Below are 20,154 nucleotides of genomic sequence, written 5' to 3'. Positions count from 1 at the left end.
GTTAAGTTTGTAATTTCTATGTACATCTCCTTTGGTTGTACGCTGTGATTATTTATGTAAAAAGTGGAAACCGAAAATGTTACAGTAGATTATTCGGAACACCGCGTGTTCCTTTATACAGTACATAACTGTAGATAACAGCATGCTGCTCCACACCGCTTGCTTCGTCTCTTTCCTACTTCAATTACTTAAATTTTGAGCTTTAACCGCCTACCACCATCCGCTTGCTTACAACCTATATTCGTAGTGCGCCGAACGCGATCTTCGTGCACCCGAGTACCAGCGATACGGCAGCTGCTGCATTGACGGTTGCGCCGACGCGGACAGCTGCGGCTGCTGTTGCGGCGAATTCAACGACAACGAACTGCTGATCAATGCGCCTGGACTGCGCGCCAACTGCAGTGTTGTATTGGTGAAGCGTGCGGCGCTGCCCTGCTAGGAGGATGGTGGTGTGCTGGCGGACATGTCGCTGGTGTGGCGCCGCGAGATGCGTCGATTGAAGAGCGATATTGTCGATTGATTGAGGTAGCCGCTAGCGCTTCCATTGCCGCCGCCATTGTTGCTGTTGCTATTATTGATGCTGCCATTGCCGCTGCTGGCGTCCAAAAAGGCTTCGGGGCTGAAGCGCACGCGGCTGTGTTGCGACGAAATGGAGCCCTCCTTGGCACTTAGATACGAGCTGTCATCACTGGTGAGCGAATCGGGTGGTGTAGGATTAGTAGGCGTGCCCTGCTGTGAGGAGATGCTGCCTGGGCGCTTCGCGACGCCGTTGCCACCCACCACGGTGAGTCCATTGCTCATATCGGTAGCGTTACCCGTATTAGCCGCGGAACTGCCGTTAGGCGCCTTGTAGTTGTATTTTTTGAGTGAGGAGCGCAGTTTGCTACCATTGAAGCCTAGTGCTGCTGTTGTCTGTTCGAAAGGCAGCGAAACTGGGCGCTCTTGCGCGCTTAACGGTTTCATGTGTATCGGACTCAGCGGTGTCGACTGCGCGTGCGCGGTGTGCGTATAAAGACTATGCTGCGGTGTACTAAAGAGCGATTGATGATGCTGCTCACGTTCACGTTGCATTTGTTGCAGATGCTGCTGTTGCGCCATGGTGTTGTGAAACTTCGTACGATGTAAGGGACTGCCTATGTACGCGGGTACATTCTCATAGTCGCGTATGCGGTTCAACCCGCCTCCTGTGTCAGCACCACCCATGCTACCACCTGCGCCGCCGCGCTTCAGGCGCTGCGCCATTTTGGGTGAGCTCTTGTAGAGCTCGTGTTTGCTGGGAGGTGGCACCACGCCAATGGGCGCAGGTGGTGGTGGTGGCAGTTCTCGGTAGTGCGCAAAGTCTGGCGCGCCACCGCCGCCACCCATATTTATGTTCAGTTGCAAATTGAGATTGTTGTAGTCATACAAATCGGCCGCATGCAGCTCATCGTGATCGAAAGAGAAACCCTGATTGATGTTGGAGCTATTGGAGATGGTTGAGGGTGTGCGCCTATGGCCAGCAGCGCTGACGCCCATTTGGGGCACCCGCGGCGGCGGTGTGCGCGTTTGGTAGTGCTGCTGCGCTTGTTGTGGCTGATGCTTTGGCGTTGATTGCTGATGCGGCTGCTGTGGGTCGTAGTTGTAGTCGTAGTAATTGGGCAGCCGATGATTGTAGTCGTAAGAGTAGTCGGGATACGATTTACAGTCGCGTTGATACGCTAACTGCACCTCGGGCCGATACGGAAAGTAGTTGGAGCCTGAAAGAGAAAAAAGTAATTAAGTACTGTATGTGAACAGAGACAGAGAGTCGCATAAGTACCGAAGTAGCCGGCGCGATGTACACCTGCGCCATAGGCGCCGCCGTCATTGGAAAAGCTGGGTCCGTGTCGTAAGTAGTCGGCGCGCGTATACTGCGTTGTGGAGGGCGCCATGCCACTGCCAGTGTGAAAGTCATCGTCAAAGGTGCGCGTTGGTGGCGTGTCATCGTGCAGCGAGTACTCGAGATTCTCGGTGAACGAAGATGTGCTGATTTTGCGGCGCGGCGACGGTGTTGGTGGCTGCGTATGACTGCCCAAAGAAGACGAAAGCAGCGCTGAAGTGTTGTTGGTGAAATTAGAACCCAGGCCGCTTGTGGTGGAGCCGGTTAACGGCAGCTGCTGATGCTGCAGCGTTTGCTTCTGCTGTTGCAGTGCCAACTTGCTGTCAGCCGGAGTTAACGCATGTTTTTGGAAGTAATAGCTTGGCGCGGCGGCATGCAGTTTGGGCGAACCGCGAGGACTCTGATGCAGTGGAGCGCGATGCTCCTCCAAACGCGCAAATGTGGCGGCATTCAGGGTGGCGCTGTGTGAAAAAAAATTATAGCCTGCTTAACAACAACAACGAGTAATAATTGCATACTCACCGATTGTGCTTGTTGCCGGTGCCATGATAGGTGTTGGCCGCAAAGCGGCTGCGCTCATCCAAGATGCTCGGAAACTCCATTTCCATGGGCGCCTTCAGTGCGGGCACGTCGCTGAGCAGCATCGGATGCACCGGCGATACGTTTGAGATGCGCACATCATAGCCAGCGGCGACGCCGGCCAGCAGCGCGGCCATATTGTAGAGCAGCACCTCGATGACGGAGAGCTTCGGCTTACGCACCGCGTCGCCGGCGTACAGCGTGGGCATGGGAATGTTGGAAGTGAAGCGGCTCAGCAGGTAAGGATTGGGTGACATAATGGGCAGCGGGGCGTCCACGATGGAAGTGCCGGCGCCAGCGGCGGCTGGCAGCGCGTGCAAAGGCGAACACCAGTCTTTGGAATTGTAGCCTGTTGGCGGCGACAATGCGCGGCAGCACAGTTTTTGAGAAGAGTGTAAAAATATCGTACGTGTGAGTAGCATAGAAATTGAAATTAGATAACGGCGCAGGGCAAGTCGAAGGAGCGTAGATATGTGTAACTAAACCGCAGACAAACCAAGTTAGGAAAACCAATAATTATAAAACTCAAAACGGAAACTAGCCAACACCAATTTTTGTTGTAAAAAAATAATGAAACTCAAAGTTAATTGTAAATAAAACTAGAATACAAATTATTTATTGCTTGACGTTTTTTTGTATAATTTATTTTAGTGTTTTTATGTTTTTTGTATTTTTTGTAGAAATTTTCGAGGGATTAAGGTAATTTTTTTTGTGTTTTCACTACTAATTTTGCTTTATAAAATGGAATATTTATCGTAGCTTAAATTTTAGTTAGAGAATTCTCGTAAAATAGTGTAAAAATTAATTACATTCTAAATGTAGTGGTAGTTGTTGTTGTAAAAAATGTTGACATTACTTATGGAACACACTGTAGAAAAGCAAAAGTTGAAAAACATTTTTAGTGCTGAAAAATTTAGGGAATTTGAGCGACTCTAAAAGACTGAATAAAATTTGACAAATTTGAAATAAAATAAAATTAAAGCTAAACACAAAATTACAATAAAAACATAATTTTTTTCTTAAATAAACAAAGGGCGTGGTCTGCAGGCGTAGCGTTGGCTGATAAATTTTAGAAAAAAAAATTGTTTTTTTTAATAAAAAAATATTTAAAATAAATTTATTAAAATTATTAAAAAAAAAAAATAAAAAAATATTTTTTAAATAAAAAATTTAGAAAACAATATTTGAAAAAAAAATATTTAAAAAAAATTTAAGTTAAAATTATTCGTACATTTTTATTAAACAAAAAATAATTTATTATTTTAGTAAAAATTATTGCTTCGCTACTGCCGACCACTCTATAGACCTTAAAATGCCAGCGACTCACAATTCTTCGCGATGATTTGTGGGCCCCTGGCGTACTCGCTGCATACTTTTTACATAATTTAATTTCTTATTTCGCCCGCCAGGTAGCGCATATTGTGTTTCTCTTTTCTTTTCGAGACATAAATAAATTATGTTAATTTTTTATATAATTTTTTTGTAAATAATACCCAATTGACGCCAATATTTTGATAAAATAACTACTTTTTTTTACAAAAACAAAAATCAAAATGTATCTTTTGATTGTCAGCCACGTGATGTCGCCTATTGCGTATTGGCACTCTCATAAAATTACAAAAGAATTACAAAAACAAAAAGTCATTTTGGGTGCGTAATAAATTATACAATAATAAAAGGGGACAATTTGCACAGCTTTAAAATAGTTTTTTTTTGTTTACTTTGTTTCAGTTTGTGATCACAGTTTTTCCAACAAAGAGCGAAAAATTCAAAATCAAATAAAAAAAATTTAATATTGAAAAAATTTCTAAATAAAATTACAACGAAATAATAGTTGTTTAGCATAATAGATAGCAATAAAAAAAAAACATTTACGGTATACAAATAAATATGTAGGACTCTCATACACTTTATGAAATCAAATAAAATAACATTTTTCTTTAACTTAAAAATTATGCAAAACATTGCAGCGCCAACGGTGTTGAAAATAACGGTGAAAATGTGACGACGTACTCCGCACCAAAGCTGTGTGTATGAAAAGCTCAAGGAATACGCGTACGGTTTATATTTGTTTTGATTTTGTTTTCGGGTGCGTTCGTTTTTAACTATTTCTGCTTAGAGGCACATAAAGTCTTATACTTTAGGCTTAAAACTAGTTTTTTTCTGCGTTTTATCTTTTCTTTCGTTAAATGCTAACTTAATTGCGTACAATTTGTTGTTTTTGTTTTTGTATTTAATATACTTTGCATTAGTGCAGCAATTTGCCATTCGCCGAAATTTGCGCATTCGCCGGTTAACGGCACTCCACCGATTTTTCGCAATTCACCACACCTCATGGTGTGTGTGGTGAGTATAATATGCGGCGTTAAAAATAAATGCATAAAAATGCACATCCACTGGCTGACACGAGCTCGAGTCCAGTAAAAAAGTCTCAAATACGATTTTGTTCCAAGCTCAATAATACCGCTAAGCACCTAGACAACTGCGGGTCGTTCACTAAAATATTACGCGTTAAATCGAAATTAGATTTACTTTGAATTTTGCGTTACAACTTTTTGACGCGATTTCCGCACATCTCTTTAGTTAGTCCATTTCGCCGCACTTTTTCAAATATGTGTTTGCCTTCGCCTCATTAGACCGCTTTCGAGCTACTTTATAAAATTAACAGTACTCTTAGTCTTAAGTTCTTCTAAGAGTACTCTTAGTCTTAGTATTTCCTAACCTCACTTTCGGCACTTAAACTTTGAGCGCCACTGTGCGCACGCACTACAGTTGCTCACATGACTTCGCTTTCGCCTTCGCTTTGACGCGCGTTTCGTGCACGAACTCCGAGTTGGCGTTCTCGAATAATTTGTATTCACTTTCTGACTTCTTCTTGCGTATCGTGAAGTAGTTCAGTATGTTTTGCACTTTGTGTTGGAACGACACCGACGCTGTCGCCGTCGTCGCGCCGGAGTCTTTCGCTTTGCCGCTCGCTTTCTTCGTGTTCATTTTATGCTTGCGCGCCTTGGCTTCCTCCGCCAGCAGCAGACTTTGCTTCATGCGTAAAACTTCTGGCGCCGGCTGTACATCCTGCAGCTTCAGGTCGTGCAGCAGTGCGCCCTTCGGCACGGCGTTCTTTGACGTAGCTTGGCCTGCGTGTGTCGATGTCTGTTGCGTTGCGCTGCCGCCGCTGTTGACGAACTGCTCGGCAGTGTCTGTGCCGGTGGAGTTGAAGGTTGTGGAAAAACTGTATGACTGATTGGCGCTGGCACTGGTGCTGTTCGCGTGCTCATCGTTTGAAGCGCACGAGTTCGTTTGCGAGGCGGAGGAGTTTAGCTGGAAGGTGACCGACGATTTCCGCGATGTCTGTGTGGAGTTGGTCGTGTCGATGGACGAGGACTGGTCGGAGCATATCGAATTGAAATGTTCATCGCCCGAAAATGAACGAAATGAAGCGTTTTGTGATGCGTTGGTGCTCGCGTCGTCGTCCACAGCCTCGCCGGCATTAGACGGTTGCCGAAAGAAACACTGTCGCGGGAATTGCGAACCAGAGGCGTTGCGCTGGAAACGGTATGTGGACTCTTCGTCGGCAGCATCCTCGGTGAGTTGCGACGTCGAGTTGTATTTGGTCAAATCGCCGCTGGACTTCGAATTAAGTCGTTCAGAGCGCTGGCTGCCGAAACGGCCTGCCGGCGCGGGCATCGAGAATATTTCCTCCAGGGATTTCTGTATATCGCGATAGAAGGCACGATCGTACGTCGGATCGTTCGGCTCGTTAATCAGATTGGTCGCACTGTTGGTAGCGCTAGCGCTGTGTATGGATGGCGGCGCGTGTTTATCCAAATCCGACAGCAACATAACGATGGGCAACATCTTGGCTTGCCGCTGTACGTGTTTCTGTTGGCGCTCGATCGCCAGCAGTTCGCTGTCGAGAGAAAGCTTTTTCCGGCCGACCGCTGGGCTGTTGCCCAGGCTGCTGAAGCCGCTGATGGCGTGCTCGGAAAGTGGACTGCGGTCGTGGTAGGCGTATGGGGGCAACGGCGGCTGTTGCGCCACCGGCGACACCTTGCGGAATGGAAAACAACTGACGGTGGGCGTGGGTGGCTCGGTGTCGGTGTCACTTTGATCCGACGAAGGGTAGTCGGGCGCTGGCACAAACTGATATTGCAACAGTGTCAGGGGTGAGCAGGGATAGCGCGCCGGCAAATTCAGTCCATCCTCTTGGCTGCGTACCATGGGCGGCATTGGCTGGAGACTCGGCTGACATAACTTCAGTTGTTGTTGTTGCTGCTGTTGCAGTCGACGTAGTTGTTGCGCCTTCAATTTCTTATTGCTACACAAACTGAGACTTTTCACACCAATAGCGCTGCTGCCAGAATTCTTTCTGCTACCGTTATTATTGTTATTATGGTTATTGTTATTGTTATTACCGTTATTTCTAAAGTTATTATGGCTATTATTTTGGATCAGTGTACTAGTACTTGTATTACTACTACTATAGCTATTACTATGATTATAGCTGTTCTTGTTTTTACTATAAATGGTCGGGTCAAGTATGAAGTTATTGGCGGCAAAAGTGCCGCTATTGTTGCTGTTATTACTCGAATTACTATTGCTATGATGTTGGTGTTGTTGTTGTTGATGCTGAAGCTGATGCTGATGATTATGGTTACTACTAGTATTATTAATATTTATGATTGAAGTGGCATGCAGTGGATGGTGGTCGTTTGTATTATTGAGTAATGGGAACGTCACCAGCGATGATGAATTGCATGTGATCGCGCAGGGCGACGTGTTGGGCATATTGTCCGTCGCTGTTAACGCTGTTGTTGGTGTTTGCGTTGGTGTTGTATTGCAACTATTGTTATTGCTGTTGTTGCTATTCTTGTTGTAATTCCCTATAATACAAATACCTGACTCATTGTAGCCGATACAGGCGTCAGAGGCATAGGTCGGCGTCGTTGGTGAGCACGGCATCGAACCGAATTTATACTCGAAGTGATGGGCATGCGAATGATGCAGCGGCAAATGTTGGTGGCGGTGATGCAACGGCGAATGCTGACGCAGTGCATGGTGCGGCAGCTGGCTGTGGTGCATATAGTGCAGTTGCGTCGGCCGCACAGCCTTCTTGTCCAGATTCGGTGCGCTCTTGCTGAACAGCGAGTTGGTTGAGGCCGGGCCGGACCATTCGGTGGCAAGCAGCGCCGGCAAGTGGGGACGCTCGCGCTGATGCACAGTCGAAGGACCCCAAGTCTTGCCTTTGTAACCGTCGGGCGGCAGTTGTGGTGGCGTCACTACCCAACCACACACACACGCATGCGCGGAGTATACGAAATGGTAAAAATAAAGCGGAAAAGAAGAAGTAAAAGAAAAAGGCAAAAGAAAAAATAAACAAAACTAAATTAATACGAAAAATAAATAATACACTATAATTCAAATACATAAAATCTAAAACTAATTTTTACAAAAAACACAAAGCTCAATTTATCTAATAAAACTATTATTTTACATAAAAAGAATTAATTGGATAAATATGTAATGTAAATCATATGCATAACGATTTTGAATAATATTAATAGAGAGTCTTTGGAAAGTCAGCTACATTTTCTCTTGAAGAAACACACACATTTTCACTTCATGGCGCTTTCACTATAATTCTTAAATGTAAAACCAAGTGAAATAAGTTCGACTTACGTGCCACAATGCGCACTTGGGAAATCGCTGGTGAGCCCGGCGGTGTATCAGTCAATGGTTTATCGTGTATCGCCGTCACTGTGTGCCGGAAGTCCGTTGGTAGTGAAATTTGCACTTCATTCTTCTTAAGAAGCTGCGAAATAGAAAATAAATTATTACTTTTAAACGCTGCCTTATTTGGGTGTTTGCCTTGCTTACTTTGAGTTTCACTTTGCTGAACTTGCCACGCCTACGATTCGGTGTGGGCGTTTGTTGTGCTATCTGCAGCTCACGCCCAATTAAAGCCATCTCGCGCAGTTTCAATTGCTCGGCGAAGCGTTTCAGATTAATGGCCTGTTCGTCCTGTTCGCTCTGAACACGATTCAAGCGTTCCTCTTTGGTGCGCAATTCCTGGGAGAGAGAGTAAAAATGTTAATGTGAACTTGAAGAAAATTAAACAAATGAGAGGCGCAGGAGTGCATGCAAGCCTCTAACAGTAAAAGAAGACAACTTAATTTCACTTTTGATATATTTTAATGCAAAAACTAAAGTTTAAAGCAAATTTTCGGATATTTCGGATTTAAATGTAACGTATTTGTAGTGTAAAGATCGTGTATGGTTTCGTTTTATTTTGATTTTTTTTCAAAAAACGTGCATATCATTTGCATATTTGTGAGCAAATCGTTAGCAAAATAAACTCAGCATCAAAAGCATTTGTAAAATATTAAAAAAATTGCCACATTCGGTATTAAGCATGCAGCATAAATTAGAAAAAAATGTGTGAAATAGAAAAAAAAAGGAAAACATGATTTCCAAAAAAAATGGAAATGCAACACAGCCCATTAGCGTTTTGCTTTGCAAATTGTCGGCAAGAAAATGTCGCGTCTTGCTGCTTACCTCTTCGATTGCTTGGAAACGCTGTGTGAGACGTAGACGTAATCAAATGAATCAGAGAATATGTTACGATTTGTTCAAATATGCAAACAAATTATAGAAGTACAGGGAGTATACAAAATTAATAACGTGTAAATGACAAGGTCGAACCGCCAAGTACATAACGGAAAACTACACACTATCAAATTACAAAAAATTTACAATGTACGCGCCTAAAAACAAACAAACACGCACGCACACACCACACAAATAGTCACTAAATGCGTTACAACAATCAAATGTCAAATCAGCTATACATTTTCAGACAAACTGCTATATACTAGAATATACGGCTACACTACGTGCTGTTCTGCTTAAGGCACTCACCTTTTCTTTTAAGCGCAACTCTTGTAGCACCTCGGCGATCTCCTTTTTCCAGGCATCTTGCATCGTGTTGAACGACTCCTGTGGCGTCAGCGTGAAACCTGAACGTGCAATGTCCTCCAGCTTCGTTAGTATGTCCCTGAAACCCGGGCGCTTGTGTGGATCATTCTCCCAGCAGCCTGTGATAAAAATAAATCAAATATAAATATTATGTTTCGAAAGAATAACCTACTTGGAGTACTTACTTTTCATGAGTTTTCCCCATGCATCCGGGCAAGTTTTCGGTATGGGCAGCGTCAGCATATTCACTGCAATGCCAAATACGACTGAATACGAATCGAAACCTTTGTATGGCGTCTCGCCTGTGATGAGCTCCCACAGCAGCACACCGTAGCTCCAAACATCTGATGATCTGCGGCAGTAAAAATAATGCAAATAAGCAAAACGCGAAGGAAGTAAAAATAAATTTAAGCCACTGTAGGTGGCGCATAGCCCTTACTTGGAGTACGTGCTGCTCTTTATCACTTCCGGCGGCATCCAAGCATAAGTGCCCGCCGTTGATATGCGTGTTGTGTTGTAAAGCTCTCGCGCCAAACCGAAATCGGTGATCTTCAGCGTTTTATTGTGCAGATTGCCAGCAATGATTTCCTCCAAAATGAGCACTGTAAATGTACAGGCGTTAAAAAAATGAAACGATAAATTTACTTGGAACTAAAAATAATAATTTTTATCAAAATGAAACTAATACTTAATACGAAATATCGAGTTTGGCACGCGTTTAACACAAACACATAAATAATTAAATCCACATTTTCACTGCTCAATAAACAAACGCCGAAAAAAACTTTTTATAAATAGTCGTAAAATTATAAGAAACACCACTCAAACAAAATTTATTTCGCTATTGCGCTGTAATAACAACTGCCGCTACACAAACGCGTGCGTGTTATCAACCCCAAGCAAAACAATTCGCCAACAATACACACCCTTACAGGCAAATATACGCAACTCACCATTGGAACTCTTTAGATCGCGGTGTATAATCGAAATGGGCGCTTCGTTGTGTAGGTAGTTCATGCCACGTGCTATCTGTATCGCCCAGTTGACCAGCACATCGGGCGGAATCTTGCCACGTGCCAATATGTGATTCAAACTGCCGCCGCGCGCATACTCCATCACCAGGCACAGATCGGGCGGCTTCAGGCAGACGCCACGCAATGCCACTATGTTTTCGTGCTTCACGACCCAAAATAGCTTCGCCTCTTGCAGCACATTGTCGCGATTCGATTCGACATCGGCACCCGCCTGTGGCGCCACTTTAATGGCAACCTCTTCGCCGCTGTAGTAGCCACGGTGCACCTTGCAAAAGCCGCCAGCGCCTATCACTTCGCCAACCTCGAGTTCGGCGTAGTCGATTTCGTGCGGTTGTATGTCGCCAATGGCGGAGGGCACGTCCGGCAGCATAGGATCTTGGTCTGTCACAAAATTGCTGGGAAATATGCCGACCTAGACGAAGATAAGAATGTGTCAATGCAAAATATCACAAAATCTAAATATAAAACATATGATTGCTCATGCACTGGTGGTGAATAATTACACAAATAAACAACAGCAAGTCACGGGTCTTATCAGTAGCTAACATTTTTATCTAAATTTTTAATAATTCATATTATTTAAAAATACTAATTTCACTTGCTTGCTACAAAATTGAACAAAGTTTAATCTCAAAAATTCACAAAATCGCAGATGCTGCCCGCGGTTCAAGTAGCTCAGCAAAGATAAGGTTTAGATAAACAGTACGCCTTCTTATCAATACTGCGCTGCAAAGCAAGCAGTAGGAGGTGTACATACGAAAGGCAGCATATTAGCGCGATAAAAAATGCCGTCAGCACAATAAAACATTGCAAAGAAAAGAAGTGATAAAATCCCGAATGTGAAAACGTCGTTTATTAATTCATTTAATTGCATAGTATATATGCGCACTGACGTCATTGATTTAACGCTACAGCCGCAACTTTATTATTCAGCAAACAAGTAGCTCCGGTTTTTTTTTTCATTCTTAAATAAAATTTCATGACTGTAGCAAACTAAACCAACCTTATCACCAATTTTGCCCGTCCACCAGCCCTCATCGCCCGATATATTGCTGTCCATGGAGAGCACCACTACAATTTGACCACGACGCAGTGTCAACTCATCCTCGCCTTTGGCATCGTAATCGTAGAGCACTGACCACAGTGGCCCGTCTGGTAATGGTGGTAACTGTGTTGTTTCGTGTGCACTGCCGCTGTTGTTATTGCTGCCGGCAGTTTGTTGACGTTGTTGCTGTTGCTGTTGTGGATTGGTGATGTTGGCATTGCCATTGGCATGCACCTCACCATTGCCATCGCTGTGATTGCGTTGTTGCTCCTCGTTGATAGCGAGCATTGGTTTGGTTTCAGGCGGCGAGTGATCGTTATTGGTTAAACAGTGTGCAGGCATATAAGTGATTAACAGGTGCTTTCCAAAATGAAAAAAAATAATAACAAAAAGTGCTGTCGAAAAGTTAGAGGTTGTCTATTGTCCTCTAGCGCCAGACGACAGTGTGTGTGCAGCAGCAGGTCTTCGGTGCATCCGTTTATGAGCCATTCGTTAGTAGCACCACAATATGCGTAGCGTAAAGCTCGAACGACTGCTGTCGAAGAAAACAATCAGAAAAACAATAATAAATTGTGTGAATATAAAAATCGTATATTTAGAAGGTCAGCTGGTTTGTACTGTCTAAACGTGCATTTAAAAACACAATATCGAGACAGTGTTAAAGAAAGTAAACAAAAAGCAGCTAGTATGTTGTACTTGGCATTAGCTCCTTGTTGTTGAAACAATAGGCGCATATTAACAACGTACTAATTATTGTTGTCTTGATTACACCGTCTTTGTAATAATATTTCGCAGCAATGCATATCAAATATTACCTGGAGTTTACGCAGTCAGTCTACTCCACACGTATACGTGTTGTTCCCTAATCCACACAACCGTTTGTATGTTTCAAAATAGTTTCGATTTTGTATAAATAAAAAATCGCCTTTCGTCTGGCCAGCAGTAATATCTTTTATCCACAACTCCGTTTTGTGCTTATACTTCTTCGTCGACTATGTCGTATTGTTTTAGTGCTATTCTCCTTTCCTACCCTTTATATGTACGCAATATATATACATAAATTGAATATTACTCGTTTGCAACAAATTGTGCGCTCCTGTTTGGGGCACAAAATTCGTTTTCGTTAATGTAGTTTTTACCAATTTCCTAAAGGAATTGGTTATTTACACCAGTGCCTGTCACAGATTCTTATTTTTATCATTGCCTTTCTTTTTATTTTTTGCTTCGTCGTCGTCGTCGTAGTCTTCTTTTTCGTAGTCGTGCAGCAGAGAAATTACATTTTCACTAATTCATGTGCAGCACTTTGGTTTCGTTCGTTTTCGCGTCGTTTAATTTTTGAATATTTTATAAAATTTAGTTATTTCTATGTGTTAATACGCCAGCGTTGCGTTTCCGATTAGTTTAATTAAGAATTTATCGCGTTTTTGTGCAAATTTAAGTCATTTGCAAATCTTCGTTCTGAACTGCTGCTTTTCGGTTCCACTTCCACTTCATACACTGCATGTCGTCTTTTGATCTTTCTCTTTTGTGCTTATATTTCTACTTCGCCTTTTTCGTGTTGCCACCAGACAGTAAAATGTGCGCGGTTGCATGTTGGGAATTGTTGCAAGTGTGAAAAAATTTAGTTGAATTTACGGCATTTGGTAAGTATTATTAAAAAATATATTATTTATGTTAATAAATAACTGTTTATAAACTTTTTATTATTATTCGTGTGTGTTTAGACGTTTCACTTCGTATTAAATACAATTATAATATTTTTATTAGCGGCAACAAGGTGGCAGCACACACATTGGGTTTGTGTCTTGGCTAACTGTGTGTCATTGTAAACGACAAGAACCGTTGTTGGTGTCTTTACTTCCGACATATGTACCGCCATTTTGCAGCTGTCAGTAAATTAGTTGAACAACTGTCGGCATCCTTTGTGCATTTGCGAAAAGTGATTTCATTTTTATTATACTTGCGCGTGTGTAGTAATTTAACGTGTGCCTTATCAGCGTCTCTTCATGTGGGTGGATGGCTGCTTACTGGTGATTACATGGTGAGTTGTTTGCAGTGCTCAATAAAGTCTCCAAAGGGCAGGCATGCGTGTCGTCACCGAGCAGTGGCGCTCACACCTAGCGCTTGCATCCAGCATCTCTCGTGATTTCCGTATTGGATGCGAGCTAACGGGAGCCAAGCGGCCACATATACAGCTCGTTGTTCGTGCGCCACAGCTGAGCTGTGCTGAGACAGCTGTCGTCCTTCTTTTCGTGGCTGCTGGTGCCGCGGCGGTGTGAAAATTCTGTGTGATATGGAAACTCGCTCAGTAACGCGCAGGAATCTAACGAAATCGTACACGAGATGACAAGTGCCGTCGCGTGTGTGCTATATGCGCTTAGCAATTTTACAGAAATTTTTTGAAAATAGCAATAATGAAAAGTTTGCATTTGTTTAAAAACGCCTTTGAGTTAGCCTTATTGGCGTTATAACGATGTGTGTGCAAGTTGTGCTCAAAATCAAGTTGTAACCACCGAAAGCTAGAGTTTGCTGTCGAAAAAAAATCAAAAAAGTATTTGCAAATACATGTGTATATGTGTGTGTGTGTGTAAAGAAGTGGAAAAACGCAAGTATGCAGATGTGAAACGGTGGAAAGTACGCGGTGGAGAGGGCGTGCGAAGTGTGGTGTGCTTGAAAAAGTTGCAAGCAGCGGCTGCGGCGGCACACTCCGCACACGCCCTATTTACCCACTTATCGAATGGCAGTCGGTGGTTAGCAGCCAGCAGCGGCAGCGCGAGCCGCACTAGCGTTAGCAGCTGTTGAAGGTGCGTGTGTGAGTGCGTCGCAAACATGCAAAAGTCGCAAGCGCAAATAAAAATTAGTTTTCGGCCAATTTTTTTTTTTTTTTTTTTTTTTTTTATTTAGCTGCAGGCAACGATTGTGCAAAGACAGCAGCAAATTAGTTACTTAACCTACAAAAGTGGCAACACAATGTGCAAATAATTTTGTGTGGATACTTAAATGTGTTCATACGCGTATGTATGCAAGTGTGCTGTGTTCAGCGCTCGCCTTGACACATGTTGGCAGTGCGGATGGCAAAATTCGGTTTGCTTTGCGCTGGGCGGCGCGCTTTTAAGTTGCAAAGAGCGTGTCAGCAGCATGCTTAGTGGGCGTTTATTTAAGCGCCCACTACATATTGTTGTTGTTGTTGTTTTGTTTGTGTCGACGACATAATTTGTAGCCACACGTTTATGCATTAATCCATTATGGCGTTAACCGCAAAATTTCATGTTGTTTACAGCGAAAAATCGAATTTATTAAGCACGTATGCCAAAAACAACAACAAATACCGTATACTAATTAATTGCGGCCACGCCATTTTCGAATAGTGCGATTTTGTTGATATGTAAATGTGACACCTTAACATATGCATACATATTTATATGTGCGCGTTAACAAATTCGCAGCATACCACAGGGCGTAGCGCATAACATTGTCGTGCCGTCGGTGTTTTAAGCGCAGCAGCTTTGAAATTGCCTATACAATAGCTGCTTCCCTTGGTGTGTCCTTCGCATTGTCTTTGTTCTGTGTGTGTTCTGTTGGTGTGTCTTGTTGCCACTCATTACCATTTCTTTTACTTTACTTAGGATCTGGTTCTGTTTGGCATATTAATATCAGCAGCAGGCATTATCATGCATGCACACATATTCATTTAGCAAACAGATGTGTATAAGTGCCAGTAACGTACATCAAAAAAGCATAAAAACCAATGACATTAACAACAACAAAAACCTTAATAGGTGCTAGCGTTTTTGTGCCGCTGCTGTCGACTGGTGCTTGAATCGGTCCTGCGACTGCCGCTGCTTTTTGAAATATTTCGTCTGTTATTTTTGTTACACGCCCACATTACTAATGTTGTTTTTGTTTTCTACTTACAACTACTTACAACTTAACATGAACATTTGCGCTGCTGCCACACCGATTTCTTCGCTTGCTGCCACTATAAGCAGCACTGCCGCTGCCGCTGGCGCTGCTCTTTTTAAGTTCAGGCGTGGTGGTACCGTTAGTTCTTCTTTCAATACGCTGTTAGGTTTATTAAACTTCGCAGTAGTTGTTGTTGTAGTATTTATTGTTATCCTTGCTGGAGGTGTTATTTATCTAACGAGCCATGCGTCGGCGGTGTGAGAAATTGGGCATTTCGCAATTGTAACTGGCAGGTGGCGATGGTGTGGGGCGAGGTTGAGAAAGCATTGTGTTCGTACTCGTATTTAGGCCTCCTAGCATCTGCAAAATACATAAATTATTGTGGTGCGAATTATTACTTCTTATCTTGTGTCTTATTGTGCCAGTCTTAAGGTCTGTCACATGGGTTCACACCTTGATTTTCTTCTAATTATTTCAGTCGAATTGAACTGTGGTGAGGTAATTTTGGTAGACGGTTGGTTAATTAAATCGAAAAATAGTGAGAGACTATGAAATATTAAAAACATAATATGCTCACATCAGACCGGAAAATGGGGTGCACCGAAAAGCCTATAATACGCTTATGCTCGTCCTTGAATTGCCCAGTATTTTACTTTTCATTGTGTTAAAGGCTATTTCCGGTATTATTAACAACATATCCAGGTTTCATTTCCAAGTTCCTTCCAGTATTGTTATACTTTGCTTTGCTTTTAGTAATACTAATGAGTTCAGCCGATAACTGTAGCATTTTTTATGTCAAGAAATAGTTCTTAAACTTATTTTTCTCATTTATATTTGTTTTTAAAAGTTGATTTCACATTTTTTTAAATTTTTTGGCCTATTTTTGTTATTGTGTCACTCACATCTTAGCTGCTCCTAACTTCATCTACTATTCTCATCCAAATGCACAGCTACCTCGCAGTATTTCATTCAAGCATTCGCCCGCCTTCTCATATTCACTCTGTTACAGCGTTCACTGCTGCTGCTCATCGATAACTCTGTCCACCGACATGTCCAACCATTCCTTCATCTACGCCTTCACATATACACACACTCGTCGTGTTGGTTGTCACACGGCCACGCAGCTGTCAGTTAGCGTAGTGCCAGCCTTTTGTAGGCAAAACTTCCATAACAGCATATCCTGGATGGATGGATATATCATGGCTGGCGGTTTCGTGAGGATGCGTGCGCTTCGCTGGTGTGTGTGTGTTTCTGTAGTGTAATGCTGTTTGGTCTGCCTTCGTCAGTATAAGGCACTTTCAATGCTGTTTCCGCTGTCATCTCATTTTTTTCGATGAAGTTCTTCTGCCAACAGTGCTTCACATATCTATCGTAGTCTTGTTGTTGTTGTGTATTCTTTGTTTAGTGCTCCTCTCGTTACTGTTGTGTCAATTCAAACATTTTGAAGTGCTGAAATTAAAATACTGTCAAACGCTTACAAGTGCGGAATGTTCCTATTTTTGGATATATTCGTATGTAGAGATCGTGTTTTAGGGGTTAGCTCGGAAGAACTCGGAACTAGAGTCGCACTTTGTTAGATTAGGTCAATGCATGTTCGTTTCGATATGTGAGTTTGCCAGGTTAGAAAAAAGTCCGTCTACCGTCAGTTCTGTACTTCACATGAAGTAGAAAAGTTTTCGATACCGTTACTACGCATCTTCAGCTCTTCTTCTCAGCCTCTTTTCTGATAATCTATATCTTTTGTAGCTTGTTTGTATCTTTTCCTATGAACTTCCAGTAATTGTGTGCTTATCAGCCGTTCACACTCGACGTGCCCAACAGCGCGTAGACTCAGTTAATTATGCTGCCAGCCATTTTATAACGGCATTTATTTAGGGAATACACAATCAATAAATTTACGCGCTGTCGAATTGCTCGCCGAAACAGCGGCGGCAAGCGGCAAGCGGCACTGTCTGTCGCGATTTACTCTCACACGCGCCAACGTCACCGCGTCAAGTACTTTAAGCCAGTTAAATTTAGACAAAATGGCTGGATAAAGTGTTTGTAAAGCTCCCCTTTCTCTACTCTAGCTATAATCGCTTGAGTTCTTCAACACAGTGAATTAATTGAAATATTCAAATTTGCACAGTGTTTCGAAATAAATATCTAAATATAACCAATAAAAATCAGAAATAGTGTTATTGAATATAAAATAAAAAAAAATTATAAAACAAATTAAAGTGTCTCATATATAGAGTTTAACGCAAGTGAAAGTGAAATCTCCTCGCAAGCAAGTGCTCAAAGTGCAAATTGCAAACGTGAAAATGCATAAACCCACGAAATTCCAACGCCTGCCGCTAGCTATGTCGTGTCACGCTTCCGGTGCACATTCGTTGCAGCGACAATGAATAGTTGAGGGCACGTGTTCGGAGGTGTAGTGCGTGCGTGTGTATTGCTCCGCTCATTACCACAAGCCGTACACGACGTAACGCTTCAAAGCTTGTGCGATTGTTGTGGTTGTGGTTGTTGTCGTCGTTGTCGTCTAGCGCGTGTGCGTGTCAGTGTGCATTGCACAACGCTTGTGCCCCGCCAGTGCTGACCGAACGCTTAGAAGCCGCCTGTGGCCGCGCACGGGCGCCGAGTTGCAATGCAAGCGAACAACAGCGGTCGAACGGCTTTATCAGCACAATCATCGGGTACACCGTCGCAATCAACGATCTCGTCGTCCGGCAAGGTAAGTGCAAATACACTACAAAATAATATTTCGTAACCGAAAAACTGAGTTTTAGAACCACGGAAGAAAAATCTCTGCAGATTTCTCAGCGCGCTTTGTAGAACCATAATATCTAATCAATGCGGTGATCCTGGCTTCACAAAGGACAAATACTGTCTTTCATAGTCTACGTGTGTTTCCTTCTGGGGAACAGCCTTACAACCTATTTTAAGATATATCTGTAGAGTTGTTCTGATGGTGTCTACGAGCGGCTTTCTTCTTACGTCTGATTTTGTCCGAGTTTAACTTGTCTATTTTGCTAAACTGAATTGATTTACAAAGATTTCGACTTGTCTTCGTCCGCTAAACCAGATATTAGAAACCCTCGGAAGCTCATAGCGTCTTAAGTTTCCTTTTTAGATAAGTTAATAAGTCTCTCTCTCTTTGCCAGTTTTGAGATAGAATTCTTGATAGTTTAGTGGTAGGATTGCGGTATATGCTGTATATAAATTACCGTAAAATCCTTTGGTCAACAGTTGTTTTGCTCTCTTCCGTGTGTGAAATCCTCTAAGGACGACTGTAGATAAGGAAAACGACACTCGCTGGTCTATAACTTATGTATTGGTTAAGAATGAACTTCCTTACATATGTACTTAAATGTCAGAGTTTCCAATCCCGTAATAATTGTAAATCATGTCGTCATTGACAAGTCTTGCCCACATGTAAGCAAAGCAAACCAATTCAACAGCTTAATCCACTCAAAGTAGCGCTTTGGGACTGCCGTGGAGAGCTTTGGACTTCGTTTGAAGTGTACAACAAACCAAAAAAAGGTCCCACGTGTCGAACACATCCGCTTGCTCGTACTGACTCGTATATGTGTAAATGTGTCATCGTGTATGGCGTTTTATTGCATTCCAGCAAAAATAAGCTTTACGACCGCAACTTAAGACGATGCGATGCGACGCGTACGCAGCCGAACTCGTAAATCAACTACGCCACACACGCTAATAGAGCGATAAAAGAATGGCAGAACATGCCAAAGGCAAATGCTCGCATGCGGCCAGGCAGCAACAGTTGATAAAGCTAAGCTTTCCAACAGTTCAATTAAGTCCACCACCCAAATAGAGCGACCGCAGAAAATGTGACTTCATAAAAAATCAAACAACTTAAACAATGGAAAAATAGCGCTCGTAAAAGCGCACTATGCAAAAATAAAGAAAGCCATCAAAAAATGGTTGAAATAAAAAGAGAAAATATGCGCGAAATCGTAAACGACAAACAGACAACTTCAAGCACTTTTATGCGACCCTGGGGTATAAGCTTAGGCGGCGCGTATAAAGCGTCGGAGACGCATTGCCGGCGGATGACTTGCGAGTGTTGAGCGCTGGCTTTCTACCAGATTATTTCCTGTCAGATTCACGACACAACAAGAGATTTTGTGGACACAACGAGGTCTGTGTAGACGCGATTGGCGCGCATAAAGTTTTCGTAATCTAATACCAGTCAAATTCGGTTTGTTTGTTCATCAAATGTTCTGCTGCTTTATGTGCTTGTTTGCTGACTGTCGAATGATTATTGAAAATGCAAGCGAAGCCAATTGTTGGCAGGACTCAAGTGACTCGTGTGTGGAAAATATGAGTGGCAACTGCAAATTACATATAATTTGTATGAACAAACTGCACGAGTACTTAGTGGAGCTCATAAAACTAGCAAGCAATAACATCGACATAAAATATATTAGAGCAAAACGTTTCTGATTTTTATACGCCTTCCTACGAGGGTTGTGTGGTTAAAACACGGCCAGAGAATGTGAATAAATGCAATTGTCGAGGTGTTGGGCGGCAATAAAAGCCAAGTGGAACCACTAATTTGGGATATCGTTGGTAGGACCTGGATCTTTATGAGACTCTGCAGTAAAAACCGTTATAGAAACGCGGTAAATCCTTCTAGGAACCCAACCTTACAATCGTTGGAGGGTTAAGCGGCTTTAAAAGCCAAGAGGAACCACGAATTTGGAATATCGATAGTATAAAATGGTAACCATCTTAGAATGAAGTTCAAGGAGAATATG

The 20,154-nt window shown here is 42.7% G+C and overlaps 2 protein-coding genes across 5 annotated transcripts in view; one reads left to right on the top strand and one right to left on the bottom strand.

The window, feature by feature from the left end:
• Positions 1-25: 25 nt before the first annotated feature.
• On the bottom strand, positions 26-13,003 carry LOC105212682 (mitogen-activated protein kinase kinase kinase). 4 transcript variants are annotated; one of them, XM_011184826.3, is made up of 12 exons: positions 12,304-13,003; positions 11,447-12,023; positions 10,363-10,855; positions 9,849-10,011; positions 9,595-9,761; positions 9,353-9,528; positions 8,990-9,010; positions 8,312-8,503; positions 8,114-8,246; positions 2,381-2,786; positions 1,799-2,319; positions 26-1,736 (listed from the first exon to the last, which is right to left on the bottom strand). In XM_011184826.3, exons 2-12 carry the CDS (start codon positions 11,828-11,830, stop codon positions 436-438), a joined length of 3,957 nt encoding a protein of 1,318 aa, XP_011183128.1. In that variant the 5' UTR covers positions 11,831-12,023; positions 12,304-13,003; the 3' UTR covers positions 26-435. The 4 variants fall into 4 exon arrangements, with proteins under 4 accessions (XP_011183128.1, XP_054088170.1, XP_011183127.3 ...); XM_054232195.1 differs by lacking the exons at positions 26-1,736; positions 1,799-2,319; positions 2,381-2,786 and adding an exon at positions 3,021-7,713 and having other exon boundaries at positions 12,304-13,002; XM_011184825.3 differs by lacking the exons at positions 26-1,736; positions 1,799-2,319; positions 2,381-2,786 and adding an exon at positions 3,021-7,713 and having other exon boundaries at positions 11,447-12,020; positions 12,304-13,002.
• Positions 13,004-17,574: 4,571 nt separating this feature from the next.
• Mpp5_1 (protein PALS1) overlaps positions 17,575-20,154 on the top strand; it is a 132,622-nt gene continuing 130,042 nt past the window's right edge. Inside the window, exon 1 of the mRNA XM_029040463.2 lies at positions 17,575-18,104. Coding sequence (XP_028896296.2) covers positions 18,018-18,104 — 87 coding nt within the window. The 5' untranslated portion in view covers positions 17,575-18,017. The remainder of the gene's footprint in view (positions 18,105-20,154) is intronic.

This window comes from Zeugodacus cucurbitae, chromosome 5, assembly GCF_028554725.1.
Source record: "Zeugodacus cucurbitae isolate PBARC_wt_2022May chromosome 5, idZeuCucr1.2, whole genome shotgun sequence".
Classification (NCBI taxonomy): domain Eukaryota; kingdom Metazoa; phylum Arthropoda; class Insecta; order Diptera; family Tephritidae; genus Zeugodacus; species Zeugodacus cucurbitae.
The sequence above is the reverse complement of the archived record's forward strand: the minus strand, read 5'-3'. Positions and strand labels throughout refer to the sequence as shown.